The 27,536-nt window shown below is 46.3% G+C and overlaps 1 protein-coding gene across 2 annotated transcripts; it reads left to right on the top strand.

Annotated features, from left to right (window-relative positions):
* The first annotated feature begins 1,112 nt into the window (after positions 1-1,112).
* Positions 1,113-7,901, top strand: mycn (MYCN proto-oncogene, bHLH transcription factor). Of its 2 annotated transcripts, none has more exons than XM_014143880.3 (3): positions 1,113-1,270; positions 1,650-2,340; positions 5,585-7,901. In XM_014143880.3, exons 2-3 carry the CDS (start codon positions 1,671-1,673, stop codon positions 6,373-6,375), a joined length of 1,461 nt encoding a protein of 486 aa, XP_013999355.1. In that variant the 5' UTR covers positions 1,113-1,270; positions 1,650-1,670; the 3' UTR covers positions 6,376-7,901. The 2 variants fall into 2 exon arrangements, with proteins under 2 accessions (XP_013999355.1, XP_013999354.1); XM_014143879.3 differs by having other exon boundaries at positions 5,582-7,901.
* Positions 7,902-27,536: the final 19,635 nt, after the last annotated feature.

Below are 27,536 nucleotides of genomic sequence, written 5' to 3'. Positions count from 1 at the left end.
AAAGAATAGTATAATGGTAGGTTTAAAGCCTATCAACTCAATGTGTGGATGTGTTTAATCAGTAGCATATAATGATAGGTTTAAAGCGTAGCCAATCAACTCAATGTATGTATGTGTTTAATCAGTAGCCTATAGTAGTTATACATAACAGCTTCATACTTTATCTTCATTATAAAGAACAACTCATTGTTCGACAATTCACCGCAGATAACATACAACAGCGATTCATGTATTGATGCGTTCAACCTCCTATTATCCTGTGTCCGCGTGAGGGCGCAGTGATACCGACTCTTTGATGATGCTATGCGGGTACCTCAATGCCCCCAGACAATAGTGAGAGTTGAGTTCAGCTCTAGCATTGAGTAATGCGCCAAGCCATCGTGACTTTCCTAATAACAAGATAGTATAAGCCGTGCTTCTACATCTGCTTTGCTTGCTGTTTGGGGTTTTAGGCTGGGTTTCAGTAAAAACACTTTGTGACATCGGCTGATGCAAAAAGGGCTTTATAAATGCATTTGATTGATTGAGTATAACAGCTGATATGATTATCTTTAAACAAATAGCAGGCCTACTTCCATCAAAACGCTATGTTAAAGGTTGCTGGGTAACAAATCATTATGCCATATATTAGTGGAGCCTTTATACATAAAATAAAGTCTATATCCTATGCATTTGTCTACAATTTTCCCCAAACAGTTTCTGAAAAGGGAAAGAAATTCGCCATAATGGAGGCTCGGGGATGATAATGTAATATCTATTCTTTGGGGAGGTAATGGAGCCCGTTGCAGGCTATATGAGGGTTTTCACTAGTTACCACAACCACAAATTCATGAAAATTAAATGTGCTTTTTTGTCTTAATTTAAGGTTAGGTTTAGGTATACGGATAGAAGTGTGTTTAAAGTAAGGGTTGATGTTAGGGTTAGGTTTAAAATCGCATTTTAAGAAGATAAATTGTTGATATTGCGGGGTTTATGACTTTGTGGGAGTGGTAACTAGTGCCGACCCTATAGGAGCCTACACAGCGTCCGCCTCACGCCGCAGCGCTGCAGTCTAGCACACTCACCCCGCCCCTCCGTGGGTGGAGTCTTCCCTCCAACTCAGAGAGAGATTTGAGTCTCGGCTATAACACTCCAGAGCCCAGCACAATGCGTGTCAGAGATCTGTCTGTGCGACACTACACTACATGTCTGCTCCTAATCTAGTTTATCACTGAACTGCGAGAGAGATTCGAGAAAACACGACTCACACCACAACCTCAGTCAACGCGAGGTGAGCATCTTTCAATATTTGGGTGAAAGTGTCGCTTACATTATTTGACTCCGTTTTTTTTCTCTCTATTTTGACTGCAAAATGGTCATCCTTAAAACGAATTGAATTGTCATGTGACTTTAACATAGATATTTGTTTTAATAGTTATTATAATTGCTCACTGTGGTATTATTGTGTGAATAATACCAAGAATAGTGGAAAGATGACTTTCCACACATTTTACGCGCACTGGCCTCTGTGCTTTCCAATGGATTTGTAAGACTTTTAGGACTGACTGTAGAATGTTGTGCATAAGGTGTTAGTTATCTGGTCTTTTCGATAGGAACTTTATGTAGGTGTGTATCTTATTCCATTGTGTCTAAACTATCCCTCTTTGCAGGCTTTCCAAGTGTGGGATAAAATGCCGGCGATTGTAAGTAAAAATTCCGACATGGAGTTCGACTCTCTACAACCCTGCTTCTACCCGGGTGAGGATGACTTCTATTTCTGCGGTCCCGACTCTGCGCCACCCGGAGAGGACATCTGGAAGAAATTCGAGTTGCTGCCCACGCCGCCCCTCTCCCCGAGCCGAGCGGCGCTACCGGGGGAGCTGGCCTTTGCGTCCGGGGGGGACAGGGGCGACTCGGCAGCAGGTTCCATGGGTTTTGGATTAGGCGACCCGCTGGGCTGCGACTGGGCTTCAGAGCTCCTGTTCCTGCCCGAAGACGATATTTGGGGCGCGTCGGACGGAGACCTGTTCGGCGGCTGCTCCGCTTTGGATAGTAACCCCAACTCCATTATCATTCAGGACTGTATGTGGAGCGGCTTCTCGGCCAGGGAAAAGCTCCAGAGGGTGGTCACAGAGAAGCTAGGCAAAGCCATCTCCACCGCGACTGCCTGTGGAGTTAGTAAAAATGTCACTACCGCCGCCGCCATCACAACCAAGGCGCCGGAGCTGAGTGTGGACCCGACAATAGTCTTCCCTTTCCCCATCAACAAAAGAAACGGTAGCAGCAGCAGCAGATGTCCACCTGGGACGGCCCCCGCCACTACTGCCCACTGTAGCGCAGAGGAAACTCCGAGCGACTCCGGTAAGCAGATACCTTTGGCGAGGATGAATGCGCACAATAGCTTTTGTTTTCGTTACGGTGCCTACAGTACAACAGCAGATAGCCTAATAACACAATACTCATCCACAAACCCAGTTTTATTTGGTTGAATTGACGTCATTCTGCCACATTATTATTATTGTTATTATTATTAATTTTAGGCTAGTGCTAATTGTGGTGATTGAAAGTTCATATGACAGGCACAGAATCGGATTACGTAGTTAGGTTCCACATGCCGGCAGTAAATGGAGGTGACAGTGCGCGAGAGGGTTTATGTAATAGGCAGGCGCTTCATCCGGCAGAGAGCTGTAAAATTGGGGGATTGTGTGCATTACTAACTTAGACCCAGTTGGCATCCAACAAAAAGACACCGAACAACTAGACATACGGGTTGTAAAGGGCAATGAAGGCTCTACTTGACTCCTCGGCGCAGGCGGACAGACAGAAGTAAACGGACTTATTGATAAGGTTCGTTGGAGGCTATGATTAAGCACTTTACGTAAGGATTTGGAAATAACTAGGGCTCCATAGGTGTGAAATTGCTTAGGCCTATTCAATGTTCAACCCGGGTAAACTAGACGTCATTTTGTAAAATGCCATTTATAGCGACTATTGTGTTCGGTGTTGAGGATGTGCGTGGGTGTGGTTTGTAAAGGGGGTCGGTCGATAACAACAAAGTGGACAATAAAACCTTTGTAATAACAGGATAATAGGTTCTTCGAACATTCTTAAATGCTCCATCTATCGTTGAGCATACATGTATCGTTTGGCAACTACCATGGAAGTCTGGTGGGACTTACGAAAAACCCACGTGAGTCTTTACTATAGTTCTTTGTGGCGCGTCTGTGAAACGGTAGTGAAAAAAGAGAAAGACTTCCAACTTGGCAGCGCCGCCTCGAGGCTCGAGCTGTAGTGCCTTGCCAAAACACACCCCCTTTGACCGGCCCGCGGGCGGAAGAAAGAGAGCTGGAGAGAGGAGGAGGAGGGCCCATTTTCTTTAGGGGGCTGACAGCTTTGAACAGGCGCTCCCATCTCGACAGCTGTCTCTCTGGCGCCGCTCCACCGCCTCCCCCGCTACCCCGCCAGCCTGGAGATAAAAAACATTTGCCCTCTTCTGACGCGGGCAGTGTTAAGTCGCGTCTCCCTCTCTTTTATCCGAGCTTACCTCACCATAAAATAGAATAGCAGACACACCGCGAAAGGCATATATAGACGGTGTCAATATAGATACAATCAGATATCCTATCCATGTTAAATACCTATAGGCACAGAGTAGGCCTCCTGCATTTGGCCCCCAATATAAGATAGAGGAATGACTCTAGAATCAAATGCTGACACATAAAACACATATGATAGCCTGTAGTATGATAGCCTGCAGTATGATAGCTTACAGTATGATAGCTTACAGTATGATAGTCTACAGTATGATAGCCTTCAGTATGATAGCTTGCAGTATGATAGCTTACAGTATTATAGTATACAGTATGATAGCTTGCAGTATGATAGCTTGCAGTATGATAGCCTGCAGTATGATAGCCTGCAGTATGATAGCCTACAGTATGATAGCCTACAGTATGATAGCCTACAGTATACCTGGAAGCCAAAGGCACTTGTGACATGTGTATCTGTACATTATTCATTGACACCAATGAAGGATACATGTCAATAGTTTAAAGTGGCTCGTCTTCATCTGCACTGATCTTTTGGAAAACCAGGTGTTGGCTTTCACCAGACCAGCTCCTTCAGATCAATGCAGGATGAGGAAAGGAGATGAGGAGAGGATGCCACTTTATACTATTGACATCTACCCCTAGAGATAGACTCACTAGTACTATCTACCCCCTTTCCCTCTGAGCCAAATATCAAATTGCCCAGGCTGTCTCAGCTTCACAGGTGGTCTGTCTAGAGAGAGAGTGGGAGAAAATAGAGAGAGAAAAGAGGAGAGGAGAGAGGGAAAAGAGGAGGAGAGGGAGGGAGGGAAAAGAGGAGAGAGAGAAAAGAGGAGAAAGAGAGAAAATAGGAGGAGAGGGGGGGAAAAGAGGAGGAGAGGGAGAAAAGAAGAGGAGAGGCCAGACATCCCCATAACCACCCAGCTGAGAACCTGTGGTGTGGTTGTGTTTTGATTCCCGTGCCAACTTCTCAGTGTGTGTGTGTGAGAGAGAGAGAGAGAGAGAGAGAGAGAGAGAGAGGGAGAAAGAGACTGCCTCCCTTCTCAGTGTGTGTGTGTGTGAGAGAGAGAGACTTCCTCCCGAGGGTTTGGCCGTGAGAAGTGGGTTACAGTAAGCTGTAAAATGCCTCACTGCTTTATGAACGACTTAGCTGATAATGATAGCTGTTTTCACAAAGGCATTTTAACTGGGGCTGCCGTCCTCAATCACCTGCCGCTTCACGATCCGCCACTTCCTCGTTCAGCTTCAAAGAGGCCTGCGTAAGATTATTTCTATTAGTTTATTTGTATTATATGATAAGTCTTCTGATAAGTCACGGCTGTAATGTCTTAGCTCAGGTTTACTAAAGATAAAGAAGCCGGTAAATATTGAAAAAGGTCAACTTACTTTTCTGAAACACCTCAAGATTAAACTGATCAGGAATATGACTGTTAAATGCTTTGCATATCTCGTTTCATCATCAGTAACTGCCTAACTGGGGATGTCAGAACCTTTTCAAGAGAGAGTGAACAGGGACACAACTCAGACATTCAAACTGTAGAGGGCAAAGATTAGCAGGAATGGCCTGAAAAACAAGAAAGAATCCAGCTCGTCTACAAGATGAAGCATGTAAAAAGCCTGTGGGCTAGATGAGTGACTGACGGTCAGCAATAAGAGTACTCTCTAGAGCTGAGAGTTGAGCAATGCTCTCACTTTTCCCCCACGCAAGCACACACACACACACATCATTACCCATCTCATATGTATATACTGTATTCTATACAATCTATTGCATTTTAGCCTATGCAGCTCTGATATTGCTCATCCATATATTTATATATTCTTATTCCATTCCTTTACACAGGTAGAATTGTTAGATATCACTTGTTAGATATTGCCGCACTGTCGGAACTAGAAGCACAAGCATTTCGCTACACTCACATCTGCTAACCATGTGTATGTGACCAATTCATTTCATTTGACCTGTCACCTGTAAGCACACATAGGTGACATAGTTCCCGCAGTTGGTGAGTCAAAACGATTAACCAACTCACACTTCTCGTTTCCTTTCCCAGAAGAAGATGATGAAGATGATGACGAAGAGGAGGAGGAAGAGGAGGAGGACGATGACGACTCAGACGGCGAAGAGATCGATGTGGTCACTGTGGAGAAGCGGCGTGGCTTGTCGCCCATGGCGACTGGCACGGTCACCATCTCGGTGCGGTCGAAGACGGGCACCGCTTCAGGGGCCGTGGCCTCATCTGGTGTCGTGAGCCGATTCGTCAGCAACCGGGGGTCTGCGGGGTCAAACTGTCACGGGCAGGAGTTGATCCTCAAGCGGAGCTCGGTCCACCAGCAGCAGCACAACTACGCCGCTCCCTCGCCGTACGCCTCTGACGACGACCACGCGCCCCCCTCCAAGAAACACAAGTCCTCTAATGCTCCTCGTCAATACTCCCGTGCCCCCTCTTCATCATCGCCATCATCCTCGACATTCTGCGGCTCCCTGACTGTGCCATCATCAACAATGCTGGGTTCTAGATCCAAACGCCACACCAGCGGTGCCAGTAGCCCACGCGGCGGCTCCTCCGGTAACTCCGACTCCGAAGACTCCGAACGGCGGCGAAACCACAACATCCTGGAACGCCAGCGGCGCAACGACCTGCGCTCAAGTTTCCTCACGCTCCGCGATCATGTGCCCGAGCTGGCGAGGAACGAGAAGGCGGCCAAGGTGCTGATCTTGAAGAAAGCGGCGGAGTATGTGTCGTCGCTGGAAACGGACGAACTGCAGCTGACTCAGGAGAAGGATAGGCTGCAGGCGCGGAGGCAACAGCTGATGAAGCGACTCGAGCAGGCCAGGACTTGCTAAGACTTTTTAGTGGCACATGACGCATACATATACACACAGACATAGACACACACACACACACACACACACACACATATATATACACACAGACATAGACACACACACATATATAAAAAATGCTTTTCTTAAAACTGCATTGTTGGTTAAGGGCTTGTAAGTAAGCATTTCACTGTAAGGTTGTATTCGGTAATACCTGTTGTATTCGGCGCATGTAACAAATAAAATTTGATTTGATTTGATATATTTGATATATACACACGGACATAAACACACACACACACACACACACACACACACACACACACACACACACACACACACACACACACACACACACATATATATATACACTCAGACACACCCAGATGACCCCCCCCCCCTCGCTTTGTCTCAACTTATATATATGTATATACACACACACACACACGCGCGCACACACACACACACAAACATGTGAGCGACAAATGACGGGGTGGACGGGACATTCACTGACGCCACTTTTTTTGCACATTTGTTGACGTTAAGAATGTTTAGGGTTCTACGTTTTTCAATCCGGTCACATTGAGAAGAAGGAAAGAAGAGAATAGAACGAGGGAGGAGAAGGAAAGAAGAGAGGGAGCACGCTCCTCTTGGTCCTATCTCTATTTCTTCTTGTTTCTTGTTGTACTCAATGTGACACTTACAGCCCTAACCCAAACCAGGTGACTTTCAAAGGGGTCATGTTCATGAGGGCACATCGTGGCAAAATGTTTTGCAACGGAAAGTGAAAATAAGCATTTCTCAATGGACACGATCAGGTATTCCCTCTCTGTTTCAGTCCGTTTTGCTCCATTGTGTGCCTAATGAATACACACTGGGCATAGCGTCAGAGCTGGTTGGAGAGTTCAAAGTTCACACTTAGTAGCAGAAAATGCTTTCTACGCCTTCACCACTGCAAACGGAAGACACTAGTACACCAGGAAACCACGGTATAATGTGCACCTTGCTAGCCGACACTTTTGTAAATAACAGTACTGTAAATAACAGACAAATACACTCAGAATCTGCCTTGTTTTATATACATTTTTATCTTTGAGTTTTTATACATTTTATGTCCAAAAGCTGCCAATAACTAGACTGGAAACTTTATTAAAAAAGTACTGCAATGCCTCGAGGGCAACAAAACTTTGTAATATAAAAGTTTTTTTTTCTCTTCCTGCTTTGTATTGTACAATGATTCTAATTCTATACCTTTATTACCCTTTAGTGTGACTGTGATACATACTAAATTTGATAGTTATATTTTCGTACGGAAAATGAGTTCTCGGTAGATATCTCTTTATCGCGTCCTTTTTTCTTCCTCTATCAAAAATTTCTCTTTATTTCTCTCCATTTGTTTAAATATTTGTAACTGTCGGGTGCATAGAACTTTCTGGGTGAACGGATATAAGATGTATTTTTTTTCATTCATATAATTTACATGTAGTGCTCCAACTCAGCACTTTGAAATACCTCATTTTGACAAATAAATATACATTGAAAATAAACCCCTCTGTGTGTGGACATGAATCATTCATCGTCACTGATACTGTGAACAACACATCAGGGGAAGTATTTCAATATCTCTGTCTCTCTGTATGTCTCTCTTTCTGACTGTCTCACTCACTCACACTTTCAATTCAAGAAGCTTTATTGTCATGAAAAATGTGAGAAGTAACATTGCCAAAGCAACCGTAGTAGAATATAAATCAATGCCAGGTTTGTGTACTGTTTCTCTCTGTCTGCCTGTCTGCCTGTCTGCCTGTCTGTCTGTCTGTCTGTCTGTCTGTCTGTCTGTCTGTCTGTCTGTCTGTCTGTCTGTCTGCCTGTCTGCCTGTCTGTCTGTCTGTCTGTCTGTCTGTCTGTCTGTCTGTCTGTCTGTCTGTCTGAGTAGGGGTTGTATTATTAAAGGTCAACTCCACCACTTTTCAACCTCAGTTTCATCATCTCCATCACAATACCAGTGTCAACATATGTGAAAACAGCGCATTTCTACATTTTGTAGAAAGAAATATAAAGAAATGAAAGAATTTGAAAAACAATGATTTTTAAAAACTATGAGATACGCGGGGACGTGGGGAGCAAGAAAATACCCTCCCTCGATCTAGAAACTAGTTGTAGGTTTTGAAAATCATTGTTTTTCTTACTTTTAATCCTACCCTGTGATGTCACAGAGAAGCATTTTTTTAGGACTTTTCTTCTTCTCTTTTTAACCACAGATCATAGAATCGCCTAGTTTTCACGTGTAGACACTGGTGTGGTGCGGGAGATAATGAAAATTGGTGGAATTGCCCTTTAAGAGCCCCATCCAGCTCCTGTCTTACCCATCTCTGTTTATTTGACTGCCCTGACAGACTAGTGTCTGTCTCTTAAAGGGAAAAGAGCTGAGTCCTTAAAATCCATTGCCTCAGCAATCTATATAAATCTCACCAGAACCACTCGCACACACACTTCAAGTGGATATGAACACACACACTCTGCTCTTCCAACATCTTTCGCCACCGTTGCCATGGAAACTGGCTCAGCTGCGGAGTGGCAGGCAGCGAGCGTGAGTGAGTGTTTTGATTTATTTGTGTGTGTGTGTGTGTGTGTGTGTGTGTGTGTGTGTGGTGTGTGTGTGTGTGTGTGTGTGTGTGTGTGTTTCGGTGTGCATGTGTGTATTTCTCTGTTTTAGTGTGTGCGTGTGATTTCTGTGTCCCTGCCGGTCTACTGATCTCCCTTCCCTCCTCTCCGCTACAATACCAGAGCAACGCTGAATACTATTTACTAACATCAACCACATGGCTCTCATCCCCTTCTCTTTCCTCCCCCTTCCCCACCCTCTCCTCTCGCCCATCCATCCTCTCACCACGCTCTACTTCAGCCAGCCACGTGTCACACACACCTCTCTCTGGAGTCTGGTCTACACCCTTTCTCTCTGGAGTCTGGTCAACACCCTTTCTCTCTGGAGTCTGGTCAACACCCTTTCTCTCTGGAGTCTGGTCAACACCCTTTCTCTCTGGAGTCTGGTCTACACCCTTTCTCTCTGGAGTCTGGTCAACACCCTTTCTCTCTGGAGTCTGGTCAACACCCTTTCTCTCTGGAGTCTGGTCAACACCCTTTCTCTCTGGAGTCTGGTCAACACCCTTTCTCTCTGGAGTCTGGTCAACACCCTTTCTCTCTGGAGTCTTGCCAACACCCTTTCTCTCTGGAGTCTGGTCAACACCCTTTCTCTCTGGAGTCTGGTCAACACCCTTTCTCTCTGGAGTCTGGTCAACACCCTTTCTCTCTGGAGTCTGGTCAACACCCTTTCTCGCTGGAGTCTGGTCAACACCCTTTCTCTCTGGAGTCTGGTCAACACACTTTCTCTCTGGAATCTCCATCCCAAAGAGGGAGGCAGATTTTGAGGGCCACTGTCATAAAAAAGACATGTCTACATTGTATATTTATTTGTGGCTTTGTGTACTCGCTCTGTGTCAAGTTATCTTTCTTTGACTAGAACTGAATGTTCTTGTTGAATTCCTGAAAAGAGAGTGCATTATGGGGACAAATGACTTAGTTTAGGATTCCACCATGCTGGGATTGAGACACCTGGAGTTGGGGGGGGGTCTTACTGTCTGATGGATTACATAACAGGGGTCTGGTGTCTTTGTGTGTGTGTGTGTGTGTGTGTGTGTGTGTGTGTCCTCAGGGAGTCATCCCGTACCATCTGCTAATGGTTTATATCTTATCCTGCATGGTTTTAAGGGTTAAGGTTAAGAGTTAGGCCTGGCTGGGCTTATATCTTATCCTGCCTGGTTATAAGGGTTAGGGTTAAGGGTTAGGCCTGGCTGGGTTTATATCTTATCCTGCCTGCCTGGTTATGGGTGAAAACAACCTTTTTGGGCAATAACACATACAATTGTATGAGACTGTATGGATTATGAAAAACAATGATTTACATTTGAGAATACAGATGTGAGGCTGGCATACATGTCCTAAAATGTTATGTACACACACACACAGTACCCTCACACTTGTGTTACAGTAAAGCTGCTCTTCTTCCTGACATGAGGCTAATTGTTTATGTTGTGAAGCTGAAGTCTCTGGCCAGCAGTCTCCTGCATTAAGCAGACATATGGCCTGGGCTTCTCCCTGATTAATACACATTATCCCCCTCCCTACCAGCCTGTCTGCCTGCCTGCCTGTCTGTCTGTCTGTCTGTCTGTCTGTCTGTCTGTCTGTCTGTCTGTCTGTCTGTCTGTCTGTCTGTCTGTCTGTCTGTCTGTCTGTCTGTCTGTCTGTCTGTCTGTCTGTTTGCTTGTCTGTGTCTGCCTGCCTGCCTGTCTCTCTCTCTCTCTCTGCCTGCCTGCCTGTCTGTCTGTCTGTCTGTCTGTCTGTCTGTCTGTCTGTCTGTCTGTCTGTCTGTCTGTCTGTCTGTCTGTCTGTCTGTCTGTCTGTCTGTCTGTCTGTCTGTCTGTCTGTCTGTCTGTCTGCCTGCCTGCCAGCCTGCCAGGAACATCTACATTTAAAAAAGTCTAATAAATTCATGTGATATAGTACACCTTCACAATAAATCCATTATTTATTTTAGACAGGTCTAAAGAAACATGATATGAAGAAAATGTTGTCTTTTTCAGAAGGACAGAATAGCATACTCTGAGTTGTCCTTATGTTAGGTCCTGATCTGGCTATGCCATATGACTGTGGGCTACACTAGTTCATTTAGCAGACAAGGTTTGCTTAGAATTCCGTGGCATTATTTTATAGTATGAAGAATACAATTTAACAAAGCTGAATAAAATACAAAGGATATTTTCTCCAAATTATTTGAGGGAGTGCGCATGGCTATTCTGTCTTGAGCGGTTAACCAAGAAATAGGTATTCCTATATGCTTAATTTAGAGTTACTAATATAACTTTAGTTGTTCTACAAATGTTGGTCTATATGTTTAGATGTTTAATACATTGTAAGGCTGCATGATGCAACTCTAATGATGATTTAAAAAAGTTGCTTGAAAGGCATGAGCTCTGCTTTGTTTTTTGCGCAGGCTGTACACACTATATCAGTCTCTCATTCACAAATTGACCAGCACTTGATAATGTCTAGAATTTCACAGCGGCATCCCCTTTGTGTGGCCGTGATGCACCCTAAAACAAATCCATGCCTTTTGCGGCCAGTGGCCTTTGTGCCCTTCTCCCTGAGTGCTGCGTGCTTCATCACGTGATTGGGTCTTTCTCACAGGCTACAAGGGAAGACAGGCGCATCGGGGATGCAACTGCTAAACTATTAGGCTATTTCTTCACATTAGAAGCGCAGCACTGCCCACATGGTAGGAGGTTATAAGCCTGAAAGTTCCATTAGCGGAAAACAGCATTATCAAAAGTGACCGCAAATGCAATTATGCATGTAATGCTTTTATTATAAAGGTGCATTTTTTAGGTTAAAATTATCTTCCCCAAACTTGAACCTCAAGCGCTGCTTATGTATGTAGTTAGGCTCTACTCCCCTTGTAAAGCGGATTAATGTGCTTCATTTTAAGAAGTTATTTGACCACTTTAGTTGTGATACAAACCTTATTAAAACATATATGCCTATGGGCTAGTCTACATGAGGTGTGCGACTATGATTCAAACAAGTTGCAAAAAAAGCCATTGTTTCTTATGCTGGGCACAAGTGATAATATATTAGTTACAAGTGATAGGGTAATATTGTCACCCATCAGACTATTAATCTTCTATTTACATATACTAAATTATACATGTGTGAAATTTGTTTTGATTTAGAATGGACACCTATCATGCACTTGTCTGGAAACAGGGGCAGCGGAAAAAATAAATGTCATCTATGTACTTAAATAGCGAATGGAGGACGCTTTTCCCAGTGGTTTATTTTCATGCCAGCCAGGTAGGCTATACACCTGTTGTAAATATAAGCAATGTGCTTAATATTAGGAAAGTTGAGAAATGAATACATTAGGCCTAGCCTATAGAAAGCTGATGGGATCCTTCTCTTTTTAGTAGAGGCCATCAATCTGTTTTCTTGCGCAATTGCATAGCCTATTGAAATGTTGCACAACATAAGCTCATGGGCTCTCATGAAGTGTTTGATTAGATTTTCGAATACATTTGAGTGGATGTCAGAATGATTAAAGGGACAATAGAGTGCTGAGTACCAGGCAGTTAGCAAGTTTAGTAGGCTACTAATGACCATCAGCAGCATCAGAGCTTGGAGAAGCCTAATTACTGTGACTAAACGGTGCATGAAAACACACACAGCGTGCCAGGGTAGTTACTTTGCGTGTGTTTGTGTATCTTACAGGTCCATTTGATACCATTACAACTAGCACCACTGACAACACTGTTTATGTAACCGGTGTGAAATGGCTAGCTAGTTAGCGGGGTGTGCGCTAATAGCGTTTCAATCGGTGACGTCACTCGCTCTGAGACCTTGAAGTAGCTGTTCAAAGGGCCGCAGCTTTTGTGGAGCAATAGGTAACAATGCTTCGTGGGAGGCAGTTGTTGATGTGGTTCAAGCCCAGGTAGGGGTGAGGTAAGGGACTGAAGCAAAACTGTTACATCACTGCTATTGTACTGGAGAGACATGCAATCTGTATACAGCATGTTAACTGTATACAGCTTGTTAACTGTATTCAGCGCGTGTGTGTGTGTGTGTGTGTGTGTGTGTGTGTGTGTGTGTGTGTGTGTGTGTGTGTGTGTGTGTGTGTTGTAATACGCGAAACGTGGCCAACCTCTGCCTAGACAAAGCATGCCCAATGTGCCACAACTGCCTCTGTTTGCTGAGGGCCTTGCCATTGATACCAGGGGGCCAACCATCTGGTGTGGGTCAGGGAAATATAGTCACAGGTGCTGGGGGAGTGTGTGTGTGTGTGTGTGTGTGTGTGTGTGTGGTGTGTGTGTGTGTGTGTGTGTGTGTGTGTGTGTGTGTGTGTGTCTGCGTGCGTGTGCGTGTGTGGGGGGGGGGGGGTCGTGGAAGGATAAGCAGAACAGTGTTAAGGGGTGTGAGGAGAGGTTGTTTGGGGGAGTGCTTTGGGGTGAGGGCTGAGAGGAGAGCTTTGGGGTAAGGGAATGGACACTGTGTGGTGAATCAGGGGGGAGAAGGGAGGTGGGGTTTATTCAAGGATTGCCGGCTGCTGTAGGGGGTAATATGTGGCCCACACAAAGGGCAGTGGAGCTCCAGTAATTACTGAGAACACAGAGGAGAGAGAGAGAGAGAGAGAGAGAGAGAGAGAAGAAGGGTGGGTGACTGAGAGAAAGAGAAAGGGAGAGAGAGGGAGGGAGGGAAAGAAAAGAGTGGGAGGTAGAGAGAGAGAAAAGAAGAGAGGGATGGATGGAAAGAGAGAGGGAGGGAGGCCACTGAGCGTTTGATCAAAATTGACCAGAGTCTGAGGAGATTAGCATACAGATGGTACTGTAGTACAGCCACCAAAACAACGTTCTCCCTTTCTCTTTTCCCCCCACTCTCTCTCTCTCTCTCTCTCTCTCTCTCTCTCTCTCTCTCTCTCTCTCTCTCTCTCATACACACACACATGCAGAGGGGATTCATTGAAAAATCCTTGAATAGCCTTTCAAGTGGATGTTTTGAAGGGAAAAAAGATGGCCTTGGCAGAGAGAGAAGGAGACAGAGAGAGAAAGAGAGAGGGAGAGAGAGAGAGACTGCATGCAGAATTCTGCAAAAATATCCTCTGCGTACATCGTAAATCACCAAATAATGCATGCAGAGCAGAATTAGGCCGATACCCGCTAATTATCAAAATCCAGAAAAGAGCCGTTAAATTCTACAACCACCTAAAAGGAAGCGATTCCCAAACTTTCCATAACAAAGCCATCACCTACAGAGACATGAACCTGGAGAAGAGTCCCTTAAGCAAGCTGGTCCTGGGGCTCTGTTCACAAACACAAACAGACCCCACAGAGCCCCAGGACAGCAACACAATTAGACCCAACCAAATCATGAGAAAACAAAAAGATAATTACTTGACACGTTGGAAAGAATAACAAAAAAACGGAGCAAACTAGAATGCTATTTGGCCCCAAACAGAGAGTACACAGTGGCAGAATACCAGACCACTGTGACTGACCCAAACTTAAGGAAAGCTTTGACTATGTACAGACTCAGTGAGCATAGCCTTGCTATTGAGAAAGACCGCCGTAGACAGACCTGGCTCTCAAGAGAAGACAGGCTATGTGCACACTGCCCACAAAATGAGGTGGAAACTGAGCTGCACTTCCTAACCTCCTGCCACATGTATGACCATATCAGAGACACATATTTCCCTCAGATTACACAGATCTACAAAGAATTCGAAAACAAACCCAATTTGGCATCTTACCCAATATCTGGAACCAAGGACTGATCACACCAATACACAAAAGTGGAGACAAATTTGACACCAAAAACTACCGTTTTTTTTAACCAAATTGCCATACGACAGATGACGTATTCACCCTGCACACCCTAACCAAAACACCCTAAACCAAAACAAAACAAAGGCAAAGTCTTCTCATTATTTGTTGATTTCAAAAAAGCTTTAGACTTAATTTGACATGAGGGTCTGCTATACAAATTGATAGAAAGTGGTATTGGTGAAAAAACATTATAAAATCCATGTACACAAACATGAAGTGCACATTTAAAATTGGCAAAAAACACACACATTTCTTTCCACAGGGCTGTAGGGTGAGACAGGGATGCAGCTTAAGCCCCACCCTCTTCAACATATATATCAACAAATTGGCGAGGGCACTAGAACAGTCTGCAGCACCAGGCCTCACCCTGCTAGAATCTGAAGTCAAATGTCTACTGATTGCTGATGATCTGGTGCTTCTGTCCCCAACCAAGGGGGGCCTACAGCAGCACCTAGATCTTCTGCACAGATTCTGTCAGACCTGGGCACTGACAGTAAATCTCAGTAAAAATAGGTCCAGTTGCCAGGACCACGAATACAAATTCCATCTAGACACCGTTGCCATAGAGCACACAAAAAACGATATATTCCCCGGCCTAAACATCAGCACCACAGGTAACTTCCACAAAGCTGTGAACGATCTCAGAGACAAGGTAAGAAGTGCCTTCTATGCCATCAAAAGGAACATAACATTCGACATACCAATTAGGATCTGACTTAAAATACTTGAATCAGTTATAGAACCCATTGCCCTTACGGTTGTGAGGTCTGGGGTCCGCTCACTAAGCAAGAATTCACAAATGGGACAAACACCAAATTGAGACTCTGCATGCAGCATTCTGCAAAAATATCCTCTGTGTACAATGTAAAACACCAAATAATGCATGCAGAGCAGAATTAGGGCAGTACCCGCTAATTATCAAAATCCAGAAAAGAGCCGTTAAATTCTACAACCACCTAAAAGGAAGCGATTCCCAAACCTTCCATAACAAAGCCATCACCTACAGAGACATGAACCTGGAGAAGAGCCCCCTAAGCAAGCTGGTCCTGGGGCCAGTGGTCAGGCACGCAGGCTCAGGGGCAGGCAGAGTGGTCAGGCAGGCGGGCTCAGAGTTAGGGGCAGGCAGAGTGGTCAGGCAGGTGGGCTGAGAGTCAGGACAGGGTCAAAACCAGGAGGGCAAGAAAAAGAGAGACTGGGAAAAGCAGGAGCTGAGACAAAACACTGGATGACTTGACAAACAAGACGAACTGGCAACAGACAAACAGAGAACACAGGTATAAATACACAGGGGATAATGGGGAAGATGGGCGACACCTGGAGGGGAGTGGAGACAAACACAAGGACTGGTGAAACAGATCAGGGTGTGAAACTATGTACAGACTCAGTGAGCATAGCTTTGCTATTGAGAAAGGCCGCCGTAGGCAGATCTGGCTATCAAGAGAAGACAGGCTATGTGCACACTGCCCACAAAATGAGGTGGAAACTGAGCTGCACTTCCTGTGACCATAAAAAAATTGAAAACAAATCCAATTTTGATAAACTCCTATATCTATTTGGTGAAATACCACAGTGTGCCATCACAGCAGCAAGATTTGTGACCTGTTGCCACAAGAAAAGAGCAACCAGTGAGGAACAACATTGTAAATACAACCTATATTTATGTTTATTTATTTTCCCTTTTGTACTTTAACTATTTGCACATCATTACAACACTGTATATAGACATAATATGACATTTGAAATGTCTTTATTCTTTTGGAAGTTCTGTGATTGTTATTTCACTTTTGTTTATTATCTACTTCACTTGCTTTGGCATTGTAAACATATGTTTCCCATGCCTATAAAGCCCCTTAAATTGAAATTGAGAGAAAGAGAGGGAAGTAGAGAGAGAGAGAGAGAGAGAGAGAGAGAGAGAGAGAGAGATAGAGAGAGAGAGCAGGTTCAAGGAGAAGATCAAAATGGGGATGTAAGGCCCTAGAAGTAGAATTACTAGAAGGGACAAAGCCTATTCTATGGGACTCTTCCTTCATCCCACTAGTATTAAGTATCTTTATGACTCTCCAACTTCAATCAAGTTAATCACAAAAGATAAACCTAATTTCATGTAAAAAAAATAAAAGCTTCTCAAACCCATCTGTATAAGGCCTTCACAAATGGGTTTAAAGGGCATGTATCAACTAGTATCTCTGAACGACTATAATAAATAACATAGCATGTTTATTTAGAACCATCCACCTGTCCATTGGTGCATTCAGGTATTCTATCGCTTGTCCCAATGGGCTTCGAATGCCATTGTTGTACTGCGCCGATCGCGTGAGCGGCATCCTCTCATGCTAGCCCGGCTATGCTTTGAAGCCATTGTGTGAGGTAAAGCTAATAGCTGTTAAGCGGCTGGGCTAAGTGTCCCTCAAACTGTGTGTCACTCCCCGAGCTCCTGTGGGACATGACATCCAATGATTGCGTTTCATCTCTTAGGTTTCTTGACCAGTGATAATAATGTGTCATTGTCATTGTTAGTCGCTATGGCTGCGTCACAAATGGAACCATAGTCAATATATCGTGCACTACTTTTGACCAGGGCCCATAGGGTGTTATTTGTGACGCAGACTTAGTGACTGTTGCTGCCAGACAGCTGTGCAGTACAACTATGACATTAACATGCATTATCTAACATCTTGTAGGTCAGGACTTTTCAACAACAGCCCTGGAGGACTGAAATACTGCTGATTTCCCTTCTATGCTTCTAATCAGGGAAGTGGCACAGCAAGGCACACCGGTAGCAAAACACTTTGAAATGGAAAAATAACAATTAGTGTATCTTATTAGACACGTTCAGGTGGTGCCTCCCTGTTTCAGTCTGATCGGTGCCTGAGGAACATGACCCATGTTTGTGTACTGGCTGGCCAAATGAATTGCCAGAACACAGCACTCATGGGTAGAAGGGTGGCAGTTAAATACTCCTGTTACAGGCCATTTCTTCCAGGAAACTATCATTGCAACTGTATTTTTATGCTGGCATTTAGACCACTTCAAGGTAACCATAGGAAGCATTTCACGGTAAGGTCTACACATGTTGTATTCGGCGCATGTGACAAATACATTTTGATTTGATTTGAATGTATAGTATGGTTTTACAGGATACTGAATGTATTGTGGTCAGCATAAAACCAGTTGTAGTCTGTCGGGGTTTGCGTTTGGATGAAGGATAACTTGACACAGGATAACTTGACACATCTAAACTCTCAAATGTAAATCATTGTTTTTCACAATCCATACAGTCTCATACAATTGTATGTGTTATTGCCCAAAAAGGTTGTTTTCACCCATAACCAGGCAGGATAATATATAAAACCAGCCAGGTCTAACCCTTAACCCTAATCCTTATAACCAGGCAGGATAATATATAAACCCAGCCAGGCCTAACTCTTAACCCTAACCCTTATAAGCAGGCAGGATAAGATATAAACCCAGCCAGGTCTAACCCTTAACCTTAACCCTTATAACCAGGCAGGATAAGATATAAACCCAGCCAGGCCTAACCCTTAACCCTAACCCTTATAAGCAGGCAGGATAAGATATAAACCCAGCCAGGCCTAACCCTTAACCTTAACCCTTATAAGCAGGCAGGATAAGATATAAACCCAGCCAGGCCTAACCCTTAACCCTAACCCTTATAAGCAGGCAGGATAAGATAGAAACCCAGCCAGGCCTAACCCTTAACCCTTAACCCTTATAACCAGGCAGGATAAGATATAAACCCAGCCAGGCCTAACCCTTAACCTTAACCCTTATAAGCAGGCAGGATAAGATATAAACCCAGCCAGGCCTAACTCTTAACCCTTAACCCTTATAAGCAGGCAGGATAAGATATAAACCCAGCCAGGCCTAACTCTTAACCCTTAACCCTTATAAGCAGGCAGGATAAGATATAAACCCAGCCAGGCCTAACCCTTAACCTTAACCCTTATAACCAGGCAGGATAAGATATAAACACAGCCAGGCCTAACCCTTAACCTTAACCCTTATAACCATGCAGGATAAGATATAAACCATTAGTAGATGGTACGGGATGACTCCCTGAGGACACACACACACACACACACACACACACACACACACACACACACACACACACACACACACACACACACACACACACACACACACACACACACACACACACACACACACACACACACAAAGACACCAGACCCCTGTTATGTAATCCACCAGACAGTAAGACCCCCCCAACTCCAGGTGTCTCAATCCCAGCATGGTGGAATCCTAAACTAAGTCATTTGTCCCCATAATGCACTTTCATTTCAGGAATTCAACAAGAACATTCAGTTCCTGGTCAAAGAGGGGTAACTTGACACAGAGCGAGTACACAAAGCCACAAATAAATATACAATGTAGACATGTCTTTTTTATGACAGTGGCCCTCAAAATCTTCGCAGCATGTCTGTCTAGTGTGGTCACCATAGGTTCCACAGGCTCAGGGCTATAATCTATATAATCTATAACGCAAACTGGCCAGTAAAAGAGAGAGAGTGGAAACTATTCTCTCACAGAGTAATGAGCTGTGTGTGTGTGTGTCTGTGTGTGTGTCCACATGTGCGTGTGTACTTGTGTCTGTGTGAGTGAATGTGTATGTACTCTCATGTGTGTACATGAATGTGTACTTATCCCATTGTGTGTGTGTGTGTGTGTGTGTGTGTGTGTGTGTGTGTGTGTGTGTGTGTGTGTGTGTGTGTGTGTGTGTGTGTGTGTGTGTGTGTGTGTGTGTGTGTGTGTGTGTGTGTTATTTTCAGTGATCACATTGCTGCTTCTGTGTTTGTACGTATGTACTTTGATTCATGGCTGTGTCTCAGGAGGAAACCTAAAACAAATAGTCCTCCGGCCCATTAAACACAGTCAGTAAGTAACTCAATTGGTCCCAATACCCATCCTTGAGGTACGCCTCGGGTGTGACCTGGCATGAGAAAATAAATGGACGGCTATAAAACCTTAGAGGGAGAACCCGGTGAGAGACACATTGATTGAGGGTTAATTGTGCTATACTGGTCACCTCTAGCCCAATGTGCAGTCTAGACTCCCTTGTGGTTTACATTACCAATCAATGACCGCACCAGCAGTTTACGTTTGAACTGGACCGCGTTCGTCTACCGCATGTTTCAAACTGCTACAACTGACCCTGATCCACAATCATTCAATATTGTCACTCCCAAGCCTTTCTTTAAGTTTAGAGAGTTAGAGGGAGGGACAGGCAGGCCCCCCTAAACTAGCCAATTCACCATGAAGGGACACAGAGCAGGAGGTTTGTTTGTGTGTCAGTGTGTGTGTGTGTGAGGGTCTTCTACAATTATAATGTCTTGCTCCTCGCTGTTACTCGTCGTGATGTTATAGAGATTTAATGGTCATTACGGTGTCCAGTGGGGGCCATATCAACGTTTGATCTCTCCTCCGGGGCTTGTGAAGACTGTGACATCTGACCCCTATCTGAGACTAGGTGACAGGGACGGGTAGGGTAGCCGGGTGGGGTTGGGGGGTATATGAACGGCCAAACGGACAAGGATCTAAGAAATTATATGAAACCCCTAGTGCATCCAATCTAGCATCGACCCTTTCAAACACCCTCATTCCTGTTCCCCTCTATTTATCCCTCCCTCCATCCATCCCTCCCTCTACCCCTCCATCTCTCCATCCATCCCTCCTTCTACCCCTCCATCTCTCCATCCATCCCTCCATCTACCCCTCCATCTCTCCATCCATCCCTCCCTCTACCCCTCCATCTCTCCATCCATCCCTCCCTCTACCCCTCCATCTCTCCATCCATCCCTCCATCTACCTCTCCATCTCTCCATCCATCCCTCCCTCTACCCCTCCATCTCTCCATCCATCCCTCCCTCTACCCCTCCATCTCTCCATCCATCCCTCCATCTACCCCTCCATCTCTCCATCCACACCTCCCTCTACCCCTCCATCTCTCCATCCATCCCTCCCTCTACCCCTCCATCTCTCCATCCATCCCTCCCTCTACCCCTCCATCTCTCCATCCATCCCTCCTTCTACCCCTCCATCTCTCCATCCATCCCTCCATCTACCCCTCCATCTCTCCATCCATCCCTCCCTCTACCCCTCCATCTCTCCATCCATCCCTCCTTCTACCCCTCCATCTCTCCATCCATCCCTCCATCTACCCCTCCATCCCTCCATCCATCCCTCCCTCTACCCCTCCATCTCTCCATCCATCCCTCCTTCTACCCCTCCATCTCTCCATCCATCCCTCCATCTACCCCTCCATCTCTCCATCCACACCTCCCTCTACCCCTCCATCTCTCCATCCATCCCTCCCTCTACCCCTCCATCTCTCCATCCATCCCTCCCTCTACCCGTCCATCTCTCCATCCACACCTCCCTCTACCCCTCCATCTCTCCATCCATCCATCCATCCCTCTACCCCTCCATCTCTCCATCCATCCCTCCCTCTACCCCTCCATCTCTCCATCCACACCTCCCTCTACCCCTCCATCTCTCCATCCATCCATCCCTCCCTCTACCCCTCCATCTCTCCATCCACACCTCCCTCTACCCCTCCATCTCTCCATCCATCCCTCCCTCTACCCCTCCATCTCTCCATCCATCCCTCCCTCTACCCCTCCATCTCTCCATCCATCCCTCCTTCTACCCCTCCATCTCTCCATCCATCCCTCCATCTACCCCTCCATCTCTCCATCCACACCTCCCTCTACCCCTCCATCTCTCCATCCATCCCTCCTTCTACCCCTCCATCTCTCCATCCATCCCTCCATCTACCCCTCCATCTCTCCATCCACACCTCCCTCTACCCCCCCATCTCTCCATCCATCCCTCCCTCTACCCCTCCATCTCTCCATCCATCCCTCCCTCTACCCCTCCATCTCTCCATCCACACCTCCCTCTACCCCTCCATCTCTCCATCCATCCATCCATCCCTCTACCCCTCCATCTCTCCATCCATCCCTCCCTCTACCCCTCCATCTCTCCATCCATCCATCCCTCCCTCTACCCCTCCATCTCTCCATCCACACCTCCCTCTACCCCTCCATCTCTCCATCCATCCCTCCCTCTACCCCTCCATCTCTCCATCCACACCTCCCTCTACCCCTCCATCTCTCCATCCACACCTCCCTCTACCCCTCCATCTCTCCATCCACACCTCCCTCTACCCCTCCATCTCTCCATCCACACCTCCCTCTAACCCTCCATCTCTCCCTCCATCCCCCCTTCTACCCCTCCATCTCTCCATCCACACCTCCCTCTCTCCCTCCATCTCTCCATCCATCCCCCCTTCTACCCCTCCATCTCTCCATCCACACCTCTCTCTACCCCTCCATCTCTCCATCCAACCCTCCCTCTACCCCTCCATCTCTCCATCCATCCCTCCTTCTACCCCTCCATCTCTCCATCCACACCTCCCTCTACCCCTCCATCTCTCCATCCATCCCTCCTTCTACCCCTCCATCTCTCCATCCATCCCTCCTTCTACCCCTCCATCTCTCCCTCCCTCCATCCCTCCCTCTACCCCTCTATTTCTCCCTCCACACCTCCCTCTACCCCTCCATCTCTCCATCCATCCCTCCTTCTACCCCTCCATCTCTCCATCCATCCCTCCCTCTACCCCTCCATCTCTCCATCCACACCTCCATCTACCCCTCCATCTCTCCATCCACACCTCCCTCTACCCCTCCATCTCTCCCTCCATCCCTCCCTCTACCCCTCCATCTCTCAATCCACACCTCCCTCTCTCCCTCCATCCCTCCATATCTCCATCCACACCTCCTCTACCCCTCCATCTCTCCCTCTACCCCTCCATCTCTCCATCCACACCTCCCTCTACCCCTCCATCTCCATCTCCCCATCCACACCTCCCTCTCTCCCTCTACCCCTCCATCTCTCCATCCATCCCTCCCTCTACCCCTCCATCTCTCCATCCACACCTCCCTCTACCCCTCTATCTCTCCATCCATCCCTCCTTCTACCCCTCCATCTCTCCCTTCCTCCATCCCTCCCTCTACCCCTCTATTTCTCCCTCCACACCTCCCTCTACCCCCCATCTCTCCATCCATCCCTCCCTCTACCCCTCCATCTCTCCATCCACACCTCCATCTACCCCTCCATCTCTCCCTTCATCCCTCCCTCTACCCCTCCATCTCTCCATCCACACCTCCATCTACCCCTCCATCTCTCCCTCCATCCCTCCCTCTACCCCTCCATCTCTCCATCCACACCTCCCTCTACCCCTCCATCTCTCCCTCCATCCCTCCATATCTCCATCCACACCTCCCTCTACCCCTCCATCTCCCCATCCACACCTCCCTCTCTCCCTCCATCCCTCCATCTCTCCATCCACACCTCCCTCTACCCCTCCATCTCTCCATCCACACCTCCCTCTACCCCTCCATCTCTCCATCCACACCTCCCTCTACCCCTCCATCTCTCCATCCACACCTCCCTCTACCCCTCCATCTCTCCATCCATCTCTCCCTCTACCCCTCCATCTCTCCATCCACACCTCCCTCTACCCCTCGGCCCCCAAATCTGTCCATTCATTAATTCATTCATTAATTCATTCGCCCAGGCATCAGTGAAGCTGTGTACTCTACAAATCCCCATGGACAAGGCCTGCGGGTGGGAGGGGGTGGAGGGTATGGGGGATATGGGAAAGGGGTAGGTAGAAAAGGGTGGGAGGGCCATTGTTTCACCAAGCAAACTCTCTCCATGTCATGCCGATTTAGCACTTGTCCATATCTCCCAATTTCTCCACATCCGAACTAACGAGGACATCCATCCAGTCAAGTGAGTTTAGAGTCGGGGTGTCTAACTCATTTTGCCCCATGGGCCATGTTCAGTGTTCAGCTATGTCTGGAGGGCCGCGCTGAAAATGGGTTATATTTCCTTGCTGTCAGAATTTGCAATTTTTTTTCAATGTTTCCTGACTGTCTACATTTCATTTCAGTGAAAATCAGCAAGCTGGACACAGTCAAGAAACTATATGAATGTAGGTCCAATAGAATTTCTACACAGTTTACATTTGGTTTGAGTACTTTTGAGGTATTTTGAGTTTGTTTCCCAAGGTATATTGGACCCCTTCATGAGCCAGATTCGGCCTGTGGGTCGTATGTTTGACATCCCTGGTTCAGGGGAATCATTGTGTGGAGTAGAAGGTGTTGATCATTTTAGAAAGGAGTTGTGGGAGGGGAGGGGACACAGGGGGTTGTCGACATTTTGGGCTGACCTTGGCCTTCGACAGTTATCTGTCGGTTTGATGGTCGATAGCGATGGACGTAGCGGCGGCAGGGGTGGGGGGGGTGGGTGGAATCTCCAGTGGGCGCAGGGCTGGGCTGACATGTGGGACAGAGCTCAGTGGAAATCTGATTAATGAAAAAGAGAGGGGGGACACGGCAGGATACTCGTCTTTCAATACTCCCCGTCCCCCCCCGTCATTATCAGTTGGGCCGGCCGGCTCTCATTCAGACAGGAGAGTACACTCCACTGGATAGGCTGGGGAAGGGGGTGTGGGCGTGTAGCGGATGGGATTCAAACAAAAGCTTGAAGTTGTTATGTTGGGAATAAGACACGTGTTATTGTGCCGCTGTGTTATTATGTCCTCAATGATGTAGCCCATGTGTCTAACTAGAGATGTTTTGTCCACAAAACAGTCCTCAAGGCTCAGAAAGTTACCAAACATTTCAAACAGACAAGATAGCACTTGATCTAAAATAAGTTACACGGAACAAGGTAACGGCAGCTACTGCATCAACTTCAACACCCAATAAATAATCATCACCTTCAACACCCAATAAATAATCATTACCTTCAACACCCAATAAATAATCATTACCTTCAACACCCAATAAATAATCATTACCTTCAACACCCAATAAATAATCATTACCTTCAAAACCCAATAAATAATCATTACCTTCAACACCCAATAAATAATCATTACCTTCAACACCCAATAAATAATCATTATCTTCAACACCCAATAAATAATCATTACCTTCAACACCCAATAAATAATCATTACCTTCAACACCCAATAAATAATCATTACCTTCAACACCCAATAAATAATCATTACATTCAACACCCAATAAATAAACATACATTCAACACCCAATAAATAAACATACATTCAACACCCAATAAATAATCATTACATTCAACACCCAATAAATAAACATACATTCAACACCCAATAAATAAACATACATTCAACACCCAATAAATAATCATTACATTCAACACCCAATAAATAAACATTACATTCAACACCCAATAAATAATCATCTCCTTCTAATGGACATCCTTCCTGCTGCAAAATTGCGAGTAATAAGATACTAGCAGAGTTCAGTAGTGTTTTGCTGACAGATATTCTCAGTTACATCTCATTAAATGAGTAGTGTGTGTGTGTGTGTGTGTGTGTGTGTGTGTGTGTGTGTGTGTGTGTGTGTGTGTGTGTGTGTGTGTGTGTGTGTGTGTGTGTGTGTGTGTGTGAGTATGTCTGTGCACTTATGTAAGTACGCCTATACATACAATATGCCTATGGCTAAGTATGCATGACAGGGTGGATGTGTGACAGCGTGGATGTGTAACAGGGTGGATGTGTAACAGGGTGGATGTGTGACAGAGTGGATGTGTAACAGGGTGGATGTATGACAGGGTGGATGTGTGACAGGGTGGATGTGTGACAGAGTGGATGTGTAAAAGAGTGGATGTGTAACAGGGTGCATGTGTGTGTAACAGGGTGGATGTGTAACAGGGTGGATGTGTGACAGGGTGGATGTGTCACAGGGTGGATGAGTGACAGGGTGGATGTGTGACAGGCTGGATGTGTGTGTAACAGGGTGGATGTGTAACAGAGTGGATGTGTGTGTAACAGGGTGGATGTGTAACAGGGTGGATGTGTAACAGGGTGGATGTGTAACAGGGTGGATGTGTGACAGGGTGGATGTGTGACAGGCTGGATGTGTGTGTAACAGGGTGGATGTGTGACAGGGTGGATGTGTGACAGGGTGGATATGTGTGTGACAGGGTGGATGTGTGTGTGACAGGGTGGATGTGTAACAGGTTGGATGTGTGTGTGACAGGGTGGATGTCTGTGTAACAGGGTGGATGTGTAACAGGGTGGATGTGTGACAGGGTGGATGTGTGACAGGGTGGATGTGTAACAGGGTGGATGAGTGACAGGGTGGATGTGTGACAGGGTGGATGTGTAACAGGGTGGATGTGTAACAGAGTGGATGTGTGACAGGGTGGATGTGTGACAGGGTGGATGTGTCACAGGGTGGATGAGTGACAGGGTGGATGTGTGACAGGCTGGATGTGTGTGTAACAGGGTGGATGTGTAACAGAGTGGATGTGTGTGTAACAGGGTGGCTGTGTAACAGGGTGGATGTGTAACAGGGTGGATGTGTGACAGGGTGGATGTGTGACAGGCTGGATGTGTGTGTAACAGGGTGGATGTGTAACAGAGTGGATGTGTGACAGGGTGGATGTGTAACAGGGTGGATGTGTGACAGGGTGGATGTGTGTGTAACAGGGTGGATGTGTAACAGGGTGGATATGTAACAGGGTGGATGTGTGACAGGGTGGATGTGTGTGTAATAGGGTGGATGTGTAACAGGGTGGATGTGTGACAGGATGGATGTGTGACAGAGTGGATGTGTAACAGGGTGGAAGTGTGACAGAGTGGATGTGTAACAGGGTGGATGTGTGACAGGGTGGATGTGTGACAGGGTGGATATGTGTGTGACAGGGTGGATGTGTGTGTGACAGGGTGGATGTGTAACAGGTTGGATGTGTGTGTGACAGGGTGGATGTCTGTGTAACAGGGTGGATGTGTAACAGGGTGGATGTGTAACAGGGTGGATGTGTGACAGAGTGGATGTGTAACAGGGTGGATGTATGACAGGGTGGATGTGTGACAGGGTGGATGTGTGACAGAGTGGATGTGTAAAAGAGTGGATGTGTAACAGGGTGCATGTGTGTGTAACAGGGTGGATGTGTAACAGGGTGGATGTGTGACAGGGTGGATGTGTCACAGGGTGGATGAGTGACAGGGTGGATGTGTGACAGGCTGGATGTGTGTGTAACAGGGTGGATGTGTAACAGAGTGGATGTGTGTGTAACAGGGTGGATGTGTAACAGGGTGGATGTGTAACAGGGTGGATGTGTGACAGGGTGGATGTGTGACAGGCTGGATGTGTGTGTAACAGGGTGGATGTGTAACAGGGTGGATATGTAACAGGGTGGATGTGTGACAGGGTGGATGTGTGTGTAATAGGGTGGATGTGTAACAGGGTGGATGTGTGACAGGATGGATGTGTGACAGAGTGGATGTGTAACAGGGTGGATGAGTGACAGAGTGGATGTGTAACAGGGTGGATGTGTGACAGGGTGGATGTGTGACAGGGTGGATATGTGTGTGACAGGGTGGATGTGTGTGTGACAGGGTGGATGTGTAACAGGTTGGATGTGTGTGTGACAGGGTGGATGTCTGTGTAACAGGGTGGATGTGTGACAGGGTGGATATGTGTGTGACAGGGTGGATGTGTGTGTGACAGGGTGGATGTGTAACAGGTTGGATGTGTGTGTGACAGGGTGGATGTCTGTGTAACAGGGTGGATGTGTAACAGGGTGGATGTGTAACAGGGTGGATGTGTGACAGAGTGGATGTGTAACAGGGTGGATGTATGACAGGGTGGATGT

The sequence above is a fragment of the Salmo salar genome, chromosome 15, assembly GCF_965601325.2.
Source record: "Salmo salar chromosome 15, fSalSal1, whole genome shotgun sequence".
Lineage (NCBI taxonomy): Eukaryota > Metazoa > Chordata > Actinopteri > Salmoniformes > Salmonidae > Salmo > Salmo salar.
Note: the sequence above shows the minus strand (reverse complement) of the source record. Positions and strands in the feature narration are given on the sequence as shown.